Genomic DNA, 13,190 nt, shown 5'->3' on the forward strand with positions numbered 1-13,190 from the left:
GTGCTCAAATGCTTAACCATCTGGCAAATTCTAATTCATCCTTCAAAACCCCTCTTAGGCCAGAACTGTGGTGCACATCTTAGTAAGAACAAAATAAAAAGTAAAAAAGACTTCTTCCCTAGAACACAGAAAGCTCTAGATTCAATCCCCAATGCTACAAACTAACCAACCTCCATGTTCAGGCTAAGAAAAAAGCCTCCTCTAAAGTCCTTCAAGGAGAGCACAGGGCACATTTCTCTTCAGGTCAGAGGACAGCTTGTCTTTTTAGGTTACTATTTAGTTAATTAATCACACAGTTGCATGTGTAAAGGCCAGAGGACAATTCTGCCCTTTCACCATGTAAGGACTGAACTCAGGGCATCAGGTTTGGCTTAAGTACCTTTGTTGAGCCTTTAGCAAGAACGCAGAGACGCAGAGCAGTTGTTTTTTTTTTTTTCAGAGCTGGGGACCGAACCCAGAGCCTTGCGCTTGCTAAGCAAGCGCTGTACCACTGAGCTAAATCCCCAACCCCACAGAGCAGTTTTTATAGGGACAAGGCTAAGCATGCTTGTGTCCCAGGGAATTACTGACTTTTCTATTGCTGTGACAAAGCACCATAACTAAGGCGACTTAGAGAACAAAGGGATTTATTTGTGCTTAAAGTTCCAGAGGGAGAGGAGACCATCACCATCACAGTGAGGAAGCGTGGCAACAGGCAGGCCTGTCAGGAGCAAGAAGCAACGGACCTCTTATTGGGGGAGGGCCCATCAATCCTTCTTGCTGCCAGCACGTTGCTCAGCTCCTCCCACTTTCTCTTGGCGTGGATGTGCGCGCCCACCGTCCTCTTGATGAACTTGAGTGTGTGCTTGTCCTTGGACACTTTGAGCAACTCCAGGGCGTGCCACTCGTAGGGCACGAAACCGCACACCTCCGGGATCTTGTCCCGCACAAACTTGGTGTGCTTGGTGAGGTGATCGCGGCGCTGGCTGTGTCCCCGCTTGCTGATGTTTTTCATCACCTTGTGGCCTTCCTTGAGGCCCACGGCCATGGGGGTGGCGCAGGGCCATGGCCTCTGCTCTCTGATGGCGGCCGGACAGGAAGGCAGGTTTACATCTTAAACCGCAAGCACAAAGCAGAGAGTAAGCCAGAAACACCTGAGTCTTTAAATTCCCAAAGCCACCTCCAGTGACACACTTCCTCCAACAAGGTCTCAACTCCTAAGACTCCTCAAACAAGTGTTCAAGTGCCAGAGACCGTAGGGGACATTTCCTCCAAACTGCCATACCTGGGAATGGTGTATCCATGCACTGTGAACCTAACTGAGAACAGCAGTGTGCTCCCTCCCTTGTCTAGAGGTGATGGGGAAGGGAAGGACAGACAGACACATTCACATTCTGTATTATGGAGACACGCACTCTCCACACTGTAGGAAGAAGCGAGCAGATGCATGCACTTCCGGCTTAGCATGCTATGATGGCAGTGGTCTGTTTGTTCTGGGTTAACTCCTCCCAGCCCACTAGGTAGGCATAGAAAAACCCCCAGAATTACTTTTACAGCTCTGCCTGTCAAGTCGTGCCTGAGCCCCAACATCCACAAAAATAAGGGGGAAACACAAAGGAAATAAGGAGAGAGCCCCAGAAATGTGGCTGACCACCTAACAGGAGGCGTGAGGCTAAGCTCCAGAGACAATGGCTTCCTTTCTTGTCCATCCCACCCTGGATGACCGGCCAGCTGGAATGAGGTGGGACACACTCTTTAGGATGTCACTCTGCTGGCTTCTCAGATTGCCAGCTCTCAAAACACAAAGATTCCGTTCCCGTGTCTGTCCCATGACATCTGCAGTGGCAGGAAGCAGTGAGCACTGGTGTCCCTGTTACAGAGGTCAGAAGAAGGTGACTCACTCTCACCTTATATATTTTTAAATTTTTTATTAATTTATTTATTTTATTTGTCTGGCATTTTGCCTGTTTGTGTATCTGTGCACTGTGTGGGGTGCCCGGTACCCACAGAGCTATCTCTTCTGTCCTCATCACCTTAGCTTTTGACACGTAATCGCTCATGGAATTCAACATGGAATTCATTATTTCTGCCAGACTGGCTGGTTAGGAAGGTTCCAGGATTCATTTGTCTCCACCCCATACTACTAGGATTATGGATACATACAGCCATGTCTAGATTTTATGGGGTGCTGGGGGATTTGAACTTAGCTCCTCTTGTTTGGATAGCAAGCATTTTTAGCCCCTGAGCCATCTCCCTAGCTCTCTCATTTGAAAAACAAAATGTTCCGTCTTTAAGGGTGGGGGATAGGTATGCGCACATTTGTACAGATAATGGAGCATCAGAACCCTTGGGGCTGGAGTCACAAGATGGCTGTGAATTGTCAACATGGGTGCTGGGAACTGAACCTGGGTCCTCTGTAAGAATAATACACTCTCCTAACCACTGAGCCATCTCTCCCGTGTAGGTTGATGTCATTATGTAGGTGAAGGCAGACAAGATAAAACGAGGCTTGTCATTGGACGAGAAGGCAGGATGGGCGGGAACAAAGTTTTAGAAGGAGGAGAAGGAGACCGAGCAAGCACACGGAGCAGGGAAAACATGACGGCCGGCCGATGTTAAGATTCTTCTCTGTGCGTAGTTACAGGTTGTTAGGAATATTTTTAAGAGATGGGTATATAGATGGGCAGATTTTGTGTCATTTAGATGGGCAAATTATATCCTATCAATTGAATCAGAGGTTATTGTGTGGTGTGTTCTTTCTTGTGGTGACTTAATTGAGTTCAAGAGAAGGCGTGGTGATGGGACACCACTTAGCTGGGCTGCTAAGCTAGATGTGCCAGGATACCTGGGAAAGCTATACTTTCCGTGTTTGCCTTGGGGACGTGTCCTTTCACAGCCTTGGCCATTTGTGTTTGTAGATGTGTAAGTGACACTAGAAACTGTGACTGTCTCAGGACTCAGGACTTCCCTCAGTGATGGTGGATATTGTTTGTCTTGCTGGCTGAAGATGCGGTGTACCCTCAGTACCGGGGCATCTCCCCAACACGACAGCAATGCTGGCGTGTGGGCGACGGGCACAGAGTTCAGCCACTCCAGAGACTGTCTGAGGGAATGGTGTCTGCTTTAGTATACGTGAAGAACTATTTATAGAGTGGAAGCCTATTGACTGTGATTGGTCCGCACGTTACCTTGGACTGGGCAATGAGTGCTCATACCACCCGCCAGGGTCTCCTTGCAGAAGAAGCACATTAAAGGAGACGTGGACAGTGCAGACTGGCCCACAGGCCAGCTACCGACTACTCTCACTCCTTCAGAATTGAGTGTTCTGACTTCTGGTGCACGGTGTGCCATGATTCTTATCTAGAAGCAAATCGTGCCAGGTAGGCTGGCTGCCAGGACATGACTGCATTCTTTCCTATGATAGCATGTGACAGGGAACCGAGTAGATGGAGCCTTGGGGGGTCAAAGATCCAGCCAGATAGTTCCTGTAGTAAGGGTCAGCACAGAACCTTGGCACCAGGTTCTGATGAATGCCAAGGTTACCCGTCTGTGAACAGATGAGGCTACCCAGCCCAGCCTGGGTTTGACCCTTCTTGGATCCTGAGTAGCTTAGGCAGAACTGCCCTACCTGGGAGGGTCACAAGACCTTTGGTTTCTCTAGGGGAAAACAAAACACTTAGTATGCAACTATCAGTCTGGGCAGTGGTGGCACATACCTTTAATCTCAGCACTCAGGAGACAGGCAGGCAGACATCTAAGTTTGAGGCCAGCCTGGTTTACAGAGTGAGTTTCAGGACAGCCAGGGCTACACAGAGAAACTCTGTCTCACAAAAACTAAAACAAGTGGAATTATATTTCTGTATTTGTTTTAAGATAGTCTGGGTTGGAACTCACTACCTAGCCCAGGCTGACCTCAAACTCAGGGCAGTCCTCCTGCCTCACCATCCTGGATGCTGGGATTAGAAAGAGGCCCATACCACCACACCTGGTACTGAATGTACAGTTGTCACATGACTGAGATATCTCACTTCTGGATTCGAGTTCAGTTAAAGGCAGGGACCTCACATGTCTACTCTTTTGTTTTGCTTGGGAAGAGGGTTGAGACAGGGTCTTACTATGAATCCCAGAACTTACAGTCTTCCTACTACCACTCCTGGGTTTTGTGGGATGCTGGAGGGCAAGCCAAGATCTGTGGGTACTCAAGGCACCACACTACCAACTATGCCACATCCCCAGAACACAGTTTCTCCTCCTAATGAAATCCAGCTATTCCTAATGTGTTCCCTTTATGTTGCCCAGGCTTTTGGTATCATTTTCAAAAAGAAGCCATTGTTAAAGTCTAGGTCACAAAGGTTCACCCCCGTTTTTGTCATAGAATTCCTTAGTTTTTGCTTTTGTGTTTTGTCTTCAATCTGTTTGGAGATTTATTCATTTGATTTGTGATGTGATGTGCAGTAGGAGCTCAGCTTCATCCATGTGCATGTCCAGTTGTCTCGGAATCACTTGTTGAAAATACTGCACCCTGTTCGTACCCTTGTCAAAGATTTTTTAACTCACTGATAACCATAAGAACCTAATTCTTACTTAGGGTTCTTTTGTTGTTTCTGATGCAAGGTCTACTTGCCCTGACTGGCTTGGAATTCCATATGTAGACTAGGTTGGTCTTAAACACACAGAAATCTACCCCTACCCCTTACACCCACTTCAATACCTCATCCCCATCTCCTTCACTCCCCACCCCCCAACCCCTCCTCCTGAGAGCTGGGATCAAAGCTTGTGCTGCCACACCCAATTTAGAGTTCTGAGTTAGAATTCTACTCCATCAACCTATTTATTTACATACAATTCAGTCTAATAACTGTAGCATTGTAGTAGTCTTCTCTTTTTCTGTCTCTCTGGTCTCTGTGTGTGGAGGCCAGAGCTGGACATCTGATGGCTTCCTTAGTCACACTCCCTGTAATTTTTGAGGTAGGGTCTCTCATTGACACTGATCTCTGGAACTCACTGATTCAGAGATTTGTCTGTGTCCTCCCCTGTCCCCAGTACCAAAGTTACAGATGCGTTCCACAGCACTTGGCTTTTTCCACCGCGACTGGGGAACTCTCGTCCTTGTGCTGACTAGGTCGGTGTTTTTACTGATTGAGCCATCCCCTCAGCCCCGCTGTCAGTCACAAATAAGGAAGTGTGAAATCTATGATTTCAAAAAAATGTAAAAACAATTAAAAATTGTTTTAGGAGGATATGTGTATGACACAGGTATGTGCACCACACTTGTGCAGAAAGCTTGCAGAGTGTCAGGTGTCAGATCACCTGGAATTGGAGTCACAGGTGCCTGTCATGTTGGGTGCTGGGAATAGAGCCTAGGTCCTTTGCAAAAGCAGTGAGTGCTCTTACGCTCTGAGCTATCTCTCCGACCCTGAACTTCTTGTTCTTCTTTTTGTTCTTCTTGTTCTTCTCCTTCTCTTCCTCTTTCTCCTCCTCCTCTTCCTTCTTTTCATTCAGAGTTTTCCTGGTTCCTATGACCTTCATTCTTAGTATCCGTAGGGAAGTCACCAGAATTCAGATAGGGGCTTCACTGCACCCACAGAGCAACCAAACTGCACAGCCGTGCATATTGCTCCACACAGTCCGTTACCAGTAACAATGGCAGCACAGCACACAGCAATCTGGTGCTTGTGGGCGGCACACACTGTGGGTATGTGAGGGTGTCTAAGTATGTGTGAGTGTGAGGATGCATGTATAAGTGTGTGAGCGAATGTATATGAGTCTATGTATAAGAGTGTGTGTGGCGTGTGAATGTGGTATGTATGTGAGTGAGTGAATGTGTGTGTGTGAGTGAATGCAGTATGTGAGGTGTGTGTGTGTGTGTGTGAGAGAGTGAATGTGAGGTGTGAGAGAGTGTGTGTGTATGGTGTGGTGGATGTGGGTATGTGAGGTATGTGTGTGTGTGTGTGGTGAATGTATGTGTGTGTGTGTGTGTGTGGTGGAATGTATGGTATGTGAGTGTGTGTGTATGTGTGTGTATGTGTGTGTGTATGTGTGTGTGTATGTGTGTGTGCGTGTGTGTGTGTGTGGGTATGTGTGTGTGAGTGTGTGTGTGTGTGTGTGGGGTGTGAGTGTGTGGGTGTGGGTGGGTGGGGGTGTGTGGGTGTGTGTGAGCGTGTGTGTGTGTGTGGGTGAGTGGGAGTGTGGGTGTGTGTGTGTGTGAGTGAGAGATGTGTGTGTGTGTGTTTGTGTGTGTGAGAGTGTGTGAATGTGTGTGAGTGTGTATGTGTGCGTGAGTGAATGTGTGAGAGTGTGTGAGTATGTGTGTGTGTGTGTGAGTGTGTGTGTGAGTGTGAGAATGTATGTATGTGAGTGTGAGAGAGAGTGTGTGTGTGTATGAGTGTATGTGTGAATGTGTGAGTATGTGTAAGGGAATGTGAGTGTGTGTGTATATGTGAGAGTGTATGTGTCTGAGAGTGTGTTTGTATGAGTATGTGTGTGAGTGAATGTATGAGCCTATGTATAAGAGTGTGTATGTGAATGTGTGTGTGTGAGTGAATGTGTGAGTGTGTGTGTGTGTGAGTGTGTGTGTGTGTGAGTATGAGTGAATGTGTGTGTGTGAGTGAATGTGTGAGTGTGTGGGTGTGTGAGTGTGTACATGTGTGAGTATGAGTGAATGTGTGAGTGTGAGTGTGTGTGAGTGTGTGTGAGTGTGGTTGTGGGTATGGGTACAGTTCTGCTGTGCTGTTACTGTCTAGGATTGGAGCTCTTACTTGGAGCTGGACTCTCTGGATGCTGCTGGACCCCACCTGACACAGCAAGTTGGCATGGTTTGCCATGTCATGCATTTCAGAAAGAAATTGTTCCTCTGCCAGGCACTGTAGACCAAATCTGTGGCCCCAGCGACTCTGGAGGCTTCAGAAGAAGGACAGATGGAACCCCAAGTTTGAGGCCAACAAAACACAAAACAAAACTGAAACCTTGGTGCCATTTTGTGACTCCCTGTGCTCCCTCTGTGCCTTGTCCTTATGTTCTCTCCTTGGGTCAGGGTCTCACGTAGCCCAGACTGCTTTGAACTTACTGTGTAGCTAAGGATAACTTTGAACTCTTGATCCTTCTGCCTCCATCTCTCAAACACTGGGATTCTGTTCACCCATCACCACATTTGTCATTTTATTGGTGCTTAATTTTTAATTAAAGTGTTAGTATAATTAATTAATGTATAAAATCATGGTCTCACTATGTAGCCCTAGCTAATCTGGAACTTGTTGTATAAACCAGGCTGCCTTGCTTGGTATCTGCCTGCCTCTGCCTCCTGATCACATTTTAAAATAACATTTTATTTATTTATTTATTTATTTATTTATTTATTTATTTATTTGGGGGAAGTCCATGTCTCTGTGTTTGTGTGGAGGTCAGAGAACAACTATCATTGGTCGTCTTCCATTGTATGAGTCTGGGGGATTGAACTCAGATCTTTACCTTGGGCCATAAGTGCCTTTACCCTTGAGATGTTTCTTTGGAGCCTGTTGTTGTTTTGAGACAAGATCTCCCTGTGTAGCCCTGTCTAGCCTGTTACTTACTGTGTAGACCAGGGTAGCCTGAAACTGTCTTCACCTCTCCAATTCTGTGGTTTATTTACTTAGTGGCAGCCTTCTCTGTGTGTGTGTGTGTGTGTGTGTGTGTGTGTGTGTGTGTGGTACCCCCTTAAAGCAGAGTGCGGTGTCAAGATGTCTCTGCGTGACCTTCAGAGGCGTCAGCGATGAAGCTCCCATTAGCCCCAGGGACAAGGGGAAACATGGCTGGGAACTAGTCCTGCCATTTCTCTGAAGTCCTTTAGAGGGCATGATACCATCGTCTGCTGAAGGACTGAACGATCTGAGCTGAGCTTAGAGTTTCCAGGCTGCAGTTACGTTTCTGTTGAGGAGACTAAGGAATTGTTTGTTTTGCTGTCTTCACTAAAAGACAGGAAGCTTCTACCAGACCTTTCATGGTCCAGGCCCTGTCTCTCTTCCTTGCTCTCTTGCTGTCAGCGCCTGGCCTGCAGTATCCTTGGCCTTGTTGGTGACTTTTCCCAGTGCCTGCTGGAGGTTGACTGTCATGATTCTGAGTGAATTTCAAATGAACCAGTGACTGATGTAATAAAGCAATGGCCACAGATGGTTTGTTCTATGTAGAAAAGGGTGATGATCAAACGGCAGAAGGCCCCACACACACGTGCCTGAGCCCAGGGCCTGCAGGGTCAGACAGACCTTTTCTCATCCTCTTCTTTTGCATGAGTCTTTTTGCTTTTCATGTGTGTGTTGTTATTGTTGTCGGTTTGCTTGTTTGCTTTTTAAGACAGGGTCTCATGTAGCTTAGTCTGGGATCACAGGTGTGTGTCACCATGCCTGACATCATGCTTTTACTTTCTTCTGTAATCTCATTCTAAGTAAATACAATGTTAAGTCATTCACATGGATTCTATCTCTGTATTATATGATGACAGTTTTGTTGGTTGACTGACTAACTGAATGATGCAAGGCCTCATGTATTCCAGGCTAGACTTGAACTCAATCCATAGCCCAGGAAGATCTTGATTTATTTTTACTTATTTTTTGAGATAGGGTCGTTCTACACAGCCCTAACTGTCCTAGAACTCACTATATAGACCAGGGTGACCTTGAACTCACAGAGATCCACCTGCCTCTGCTTCCCAAGTGCTGGGATTAAATGCATACGCCACCATGCCTGGCAATCCTCCTACTTTCACCAATCAAGAGCTGGGGTTGTAGGTGTGGGCCACCAAGCCTGGCTTCCCTAGCTGGGAGGTCAACCCCAGGGCTGTGTCCAGGCTAAGCATGCACTGTACCAACTGAGTTCATCATTAGGGCCCCAGACCACTTTTATTTTTTAAAGATTTATTTATTTATTTTATGTATATGAGCACACTATAGCTGTCTTCAGACACACCAGAAGAGGGCATCGGATCCCATTACAGATGGTTGTGAGCCACCATGTGGTTGCTGGGAATTGAACTCAGGACCTCTGGAAGAGCAGTCAGTACTCTTAACAGCTGAGCCATCTCTCCAGCACCCCCAGACCACTTTTAAATGCAAAGTATTTCACTTGCCAGTCACCTCACTAGAACTTCCAGTGTGTACTATGTGCTTTGCAAATGTAAATATTTTCCCATTTCAGAAGAACAGTGAAGGAGCTATGTAAAAATCCCACTCCTCCTCATTGGAGTCAACTTCATTACATCTTCCTAGATCTTAGGGGTCCGCTGGAGTTCTATGATCACTCTCAAGAGGTGTGGTAAACATTGTGGGGATCATAGTTCTGTCCCATCGGGTTTAGAAAACACAAATTTAAAGATGAAGTTATTGATGGTTTCGTGGTGGTGGCAGGAGAGTCTCTGTTTTTTGTGGTGTTCTCTTGTATTAAAGCTGTCTGCCCTGCATAGCTATGGAACAGGCCCCACATGGAAACTGTTGAGGCTCATGAAAGGACAGGGACAGGCCACAAGTCTGGGGGTCGTGGGTAAGTACATCAAGGAAAGGCAGCATACTGTGGAATATAAGGCACAGACCTCCTCTTCCAGACAAGTAGGAAGGGGTTGGACTTCAAGCAGGGCTCTTGCCAGCTCTCCTGTCAATGTCAGCTACATATATACATCACGAGAGGCCCACTGTGGTGGTTTGAATGAGAATGGCACCCATAGGTTCATATATGCAAATACTTGGTCCCCAGTTGATAGCACTGTCTTGGGAAGGATTAGGAGGTGTGACTTTGTTGGAGGAGGTGTGTCATTGGAGGTGGACTGTAGGGCTCTGAAAGCCAGTGTCATTTCCAATTCAGTCTCTCTGCTTCATGTTTGTAGATTGAGCTCTCGGCTACTGCTCCAGCACTGTGCCTGTCTGCCTGCTGTCAGGCTCCCTGCCATGATGGTCATGGACTTCAGCCCTTGGGAATCATGAGCCCCAAATTAAATGCTTTATTTTATAAGTTGCCTTGGTTGTAGCTTTTCTAAATCACAACAACTAAAAGTAACTAAGATACATCCACTCCTCCATCTACCTATTTACCATCCCTGTCCACCGAGTGTCCTCCTACCCCTTTTCTGTCCATCCATCTGCAATGCTTGGTCTTGATTGTCAATTTGATGGGAACAAGAATCAACTAAGAAATGTGCGTCCAGCTAGGAAGCTGTACTACAGCCTTTAATCTCAGGGAGGCTCTCGGGAAGCAGAGGCAGACATATATATCGGTGAGTTTGAGGACAGCCTGGTTTATAAAGTGAGTTCTAGGACAGTCAGGGCTGTTACACAGAGAAAACCTGTCATAAAAAAAGAAAGAAAAAAAGAGAGAGAGGGAGGGAGGGAGGGAAGGAAGGAAGAAAAGAAAGAAAGAAAGAAATGAAAGGAAAGAAAGAGAAGAAACATGCTTGTGGGTAAGGCCTGTGGGTATGTTTCTAAAATGATTTAACTGAAAGGGGAAAGCCCTCCCTCAGTGTCACCTCAGTGTCACGGGACAACATCCTGTGGGAGTCCAGATAGAAAGCATCCAAGGAAAATACAGCAAGCAGTGCCCTCCTGCCTGTCCACTGCCTTCCTGCCTGTCTACTTCTGCCTGTCCACTCCTTTTCTGGTTGAAGGGTTGGTCTGCTGCTGCCCTCTCTGCTGCCATCCTCCATTACCTGAATCAAACTCCAGTTGCTGCTTTCCACCTTCCAACACGGACTGAAGACCAGTAACTCTGCCGGAATTGTCTAGACCTTCAGTGTTACATTGGTACCTCTGAGGCATCCCGCTTTGTGGACTGATAGCTGTTGGTGTTTTGGTCTCTCCAGAGTGAAGTAGCAATTGCTGGGCTACCCAGCTTCCCACTGCCATGGGTTCTAGTCCTCTAGGGAACCCTACCTAAAATACCATGCACCACCCACCCATCTACCTAACAAATATTTCTTGAGGTCTACCAGGAGCCAGTTACTGGTGAGCATTGGTAAACACGGCTTCTGTCCCCAGAGTCCTTTCGACGAGAAGATGACACTGTATAAAGAGGCTATGACAAGAACACTAAGCTGCTACAAGGTGCTGGTTCCAGGCAGACACAAGGAACAGGTCTACGCTGGCACGGCACCAATTCTTTTGCTTAGGTACCCTTTCACAGTGCTCATTCTCTCCTTTCGGCTATGGCTTTTTATTTTATTAACTGATCAAATGACTAATTAATCAATTAATTTTTTGAGACATGGTTTCTCTGCTGGCTGTCCTGGAACTTGCTCTGTAGACCAGGCTAGCCTTGAACTCACAGAGCTATGTCTGCCACCAGGTTCTTAATAGTTTTCTTTCTCCATGAGCAGTAGACGTGTGTTGGCGTGGGGCAGGGGGGCAGTGTCAGAGGACAACTTGAGGGAGTTGGTACTCTTATCATGTAGGTTCAGGACATTAAACTCAGGTTATCTGGTGGGTGGCAATTGTTTTTTTCCCACTGAGCCATCACCCCATGCTGGCTGTGGCTTTAAGCATGAATTTCAGAGGCCTGGCTTCCTTTAGGAGGAAGGTTCATAAGAGGGGGCCCCTCAGCCGTGGGATGCAAGACTGTAAAGCTGGAGGCCCAGGAACAGCCCTGTGTGGGTAGAAGAGCTGGGGTAGAGACTTAGGTCGACGGTCTCCTGTGAGAATACCAAGTCCTTTGAGGAACCTGGAGGGATGAGCACCCCTGTGGTCATGTCAGAGAGAAAAGATGGCCGTTGCTGAGCATCAGGATTTGGATGGGGCACAGGTGGAGGGAAGAAGCCCAGCGTTGGCTGAGGAGCCCTGGTCCGTCTCTTCACTCCCCCCCCCCCGGTTGGGCCAGCTTGGAGGATACAGGCGTTTCCTCTCTCAGGTGCCCTCTGGTGGAGGCCGTGACTTTGCAGACAGTAAACAGGCATTTCTTAAGTCTTGGCTCATGCTGTGAGCAGAGGGCAGGAAAAAGGGAAGGAAATGAGGCTCTGCCACTCCTCAGAGCACTCAGTCAGAGGCTGGCACGGACTCCTGCCAGCAGCCTGAGCCTACATGGAGAAACTGAGGCTGCAGGAAGTAGAGGGAGTTGGTGGAACTCTGATCCCTACCTCACCTCCACAGGCCACCGCCTCCACGACTGTCTCTCCTCTGTAGGTCCTTCCTTCGTCCTCTTTCCTGAACCAGGTCTGGGTTAGAACCACAGCTCAGCAATGTCTCTGTGACACAGTGGTAACTTTTGCCCCTGCAGGAGACTGCAGGCTACTTGAGGCCAAAAGCCCCTTGAAGGTCTAGCGACCACACCAGTTCTACAACCATGAGGTTTTGAAATAACTTGTTTCTTCATGTAGGAAGTGACTATAAGCATTGCAAAAGATTTTTTTTTTTTGAAAGAAAAATGTCTTGTGTGATTCTGCCGTGGGAGTGTGCCCAGGAGAGCTAGCTCTATGTCTGCGCAGTAAACCTGATCCTATTGTTTTCTTTTATCAGAGTGGACTGGACTTGTTCTCTGCCCTGTGACTACAGGGACTTCCAGGAGCAGGTAGGCTGAGCAACCATACCAAGGCTCAAGCACCGTGCTTACCACAGAGGGCATCCCCAAATGTTCCTGTTATATGTCCTCACCATGACCATGCTCCGTGTTCCCTCCCACCTTGGACAAAGCCCTAGAGGGCTATGATCTAGGAGCTGGGGAGACTGGGGCCAGACGACTAAGAGGCATGGAGCTGCGCTAGTCTGCATGGGAGCCACAGCCCCAGGCACAGATAAGACTTCTTAGGAGCCTCTGCTTCTAGCTGTGGGGCCAACATACCAGCAAAGAACAACCAAGTTTCCCAGTACACACACACAGTCAGACTTGGAACCACATACATACCCACACGGTTATATGCTTATATACATAGACACATATACAAGCACACATGTACAAACATCCATTCATGCACGCTTGCAGATATACACACAGGGACACAAGGAGCACATTTTCCTGTTCTACTAAGATCTGCCCTCATTCTATGTGCCTCTCGATGTCATCCGACCTACACTGTACCAATTGCTTGTGGACTCCAGGTTCAGACCTCTTGGGTTTGTAGCCTTGTTTAGCAGCAACGACCCTGCCCTATGCCTTCATCTCCTCGTCTGCAAACTGGGGTCAGCATTGCACCCACGTCATGGTGTTTAGACGAAAGTAACTTATCCAGCACTTACACAGCAGCTGGTGACACAGCTGTTTTTAGAGCT

General features: G+C 47.4%; 1 protein-coding gene across 1 annotated transcript; it reads right to left on the reverse strand.

The window, feature by feature from the left end:
• Nucleotides 1-703: 703 nt before the first annotated feature.
• On the reverse strand, nt 704-10,751 carry LOC116889903 (60S ribosomal protein L36-like). The gene is made up of 2 exons (XM_032890727.1): nt 10,643-10,751; nt 704-1,092 (listed from the first exon to the last, which is right to left on the reverse strand). Exons 1-2 carry the CDS (start codon nt 10,749-10,751, stop codon nt 704-706), a joined length of 498 nt encoding a protein of 165 aa, XP_032746618.1.
• Nucleotides 10,752-13,190: the final 2,439 nt, after the last annotated feature.

This window comes from Rattus rattus, chromosome 1, assembly GCF_011064425.1.
Source record: "Rattus rattus isolate New Zealand chromosome 1, Rrattus_CSIRO_v1, whole genome shotgun sequence".
Lineage (NCBI taxonomy): Eukaryota > Metazoa > Chordata > Mammalia > Rodentia > Muridae > Rattus > Rattus rattus.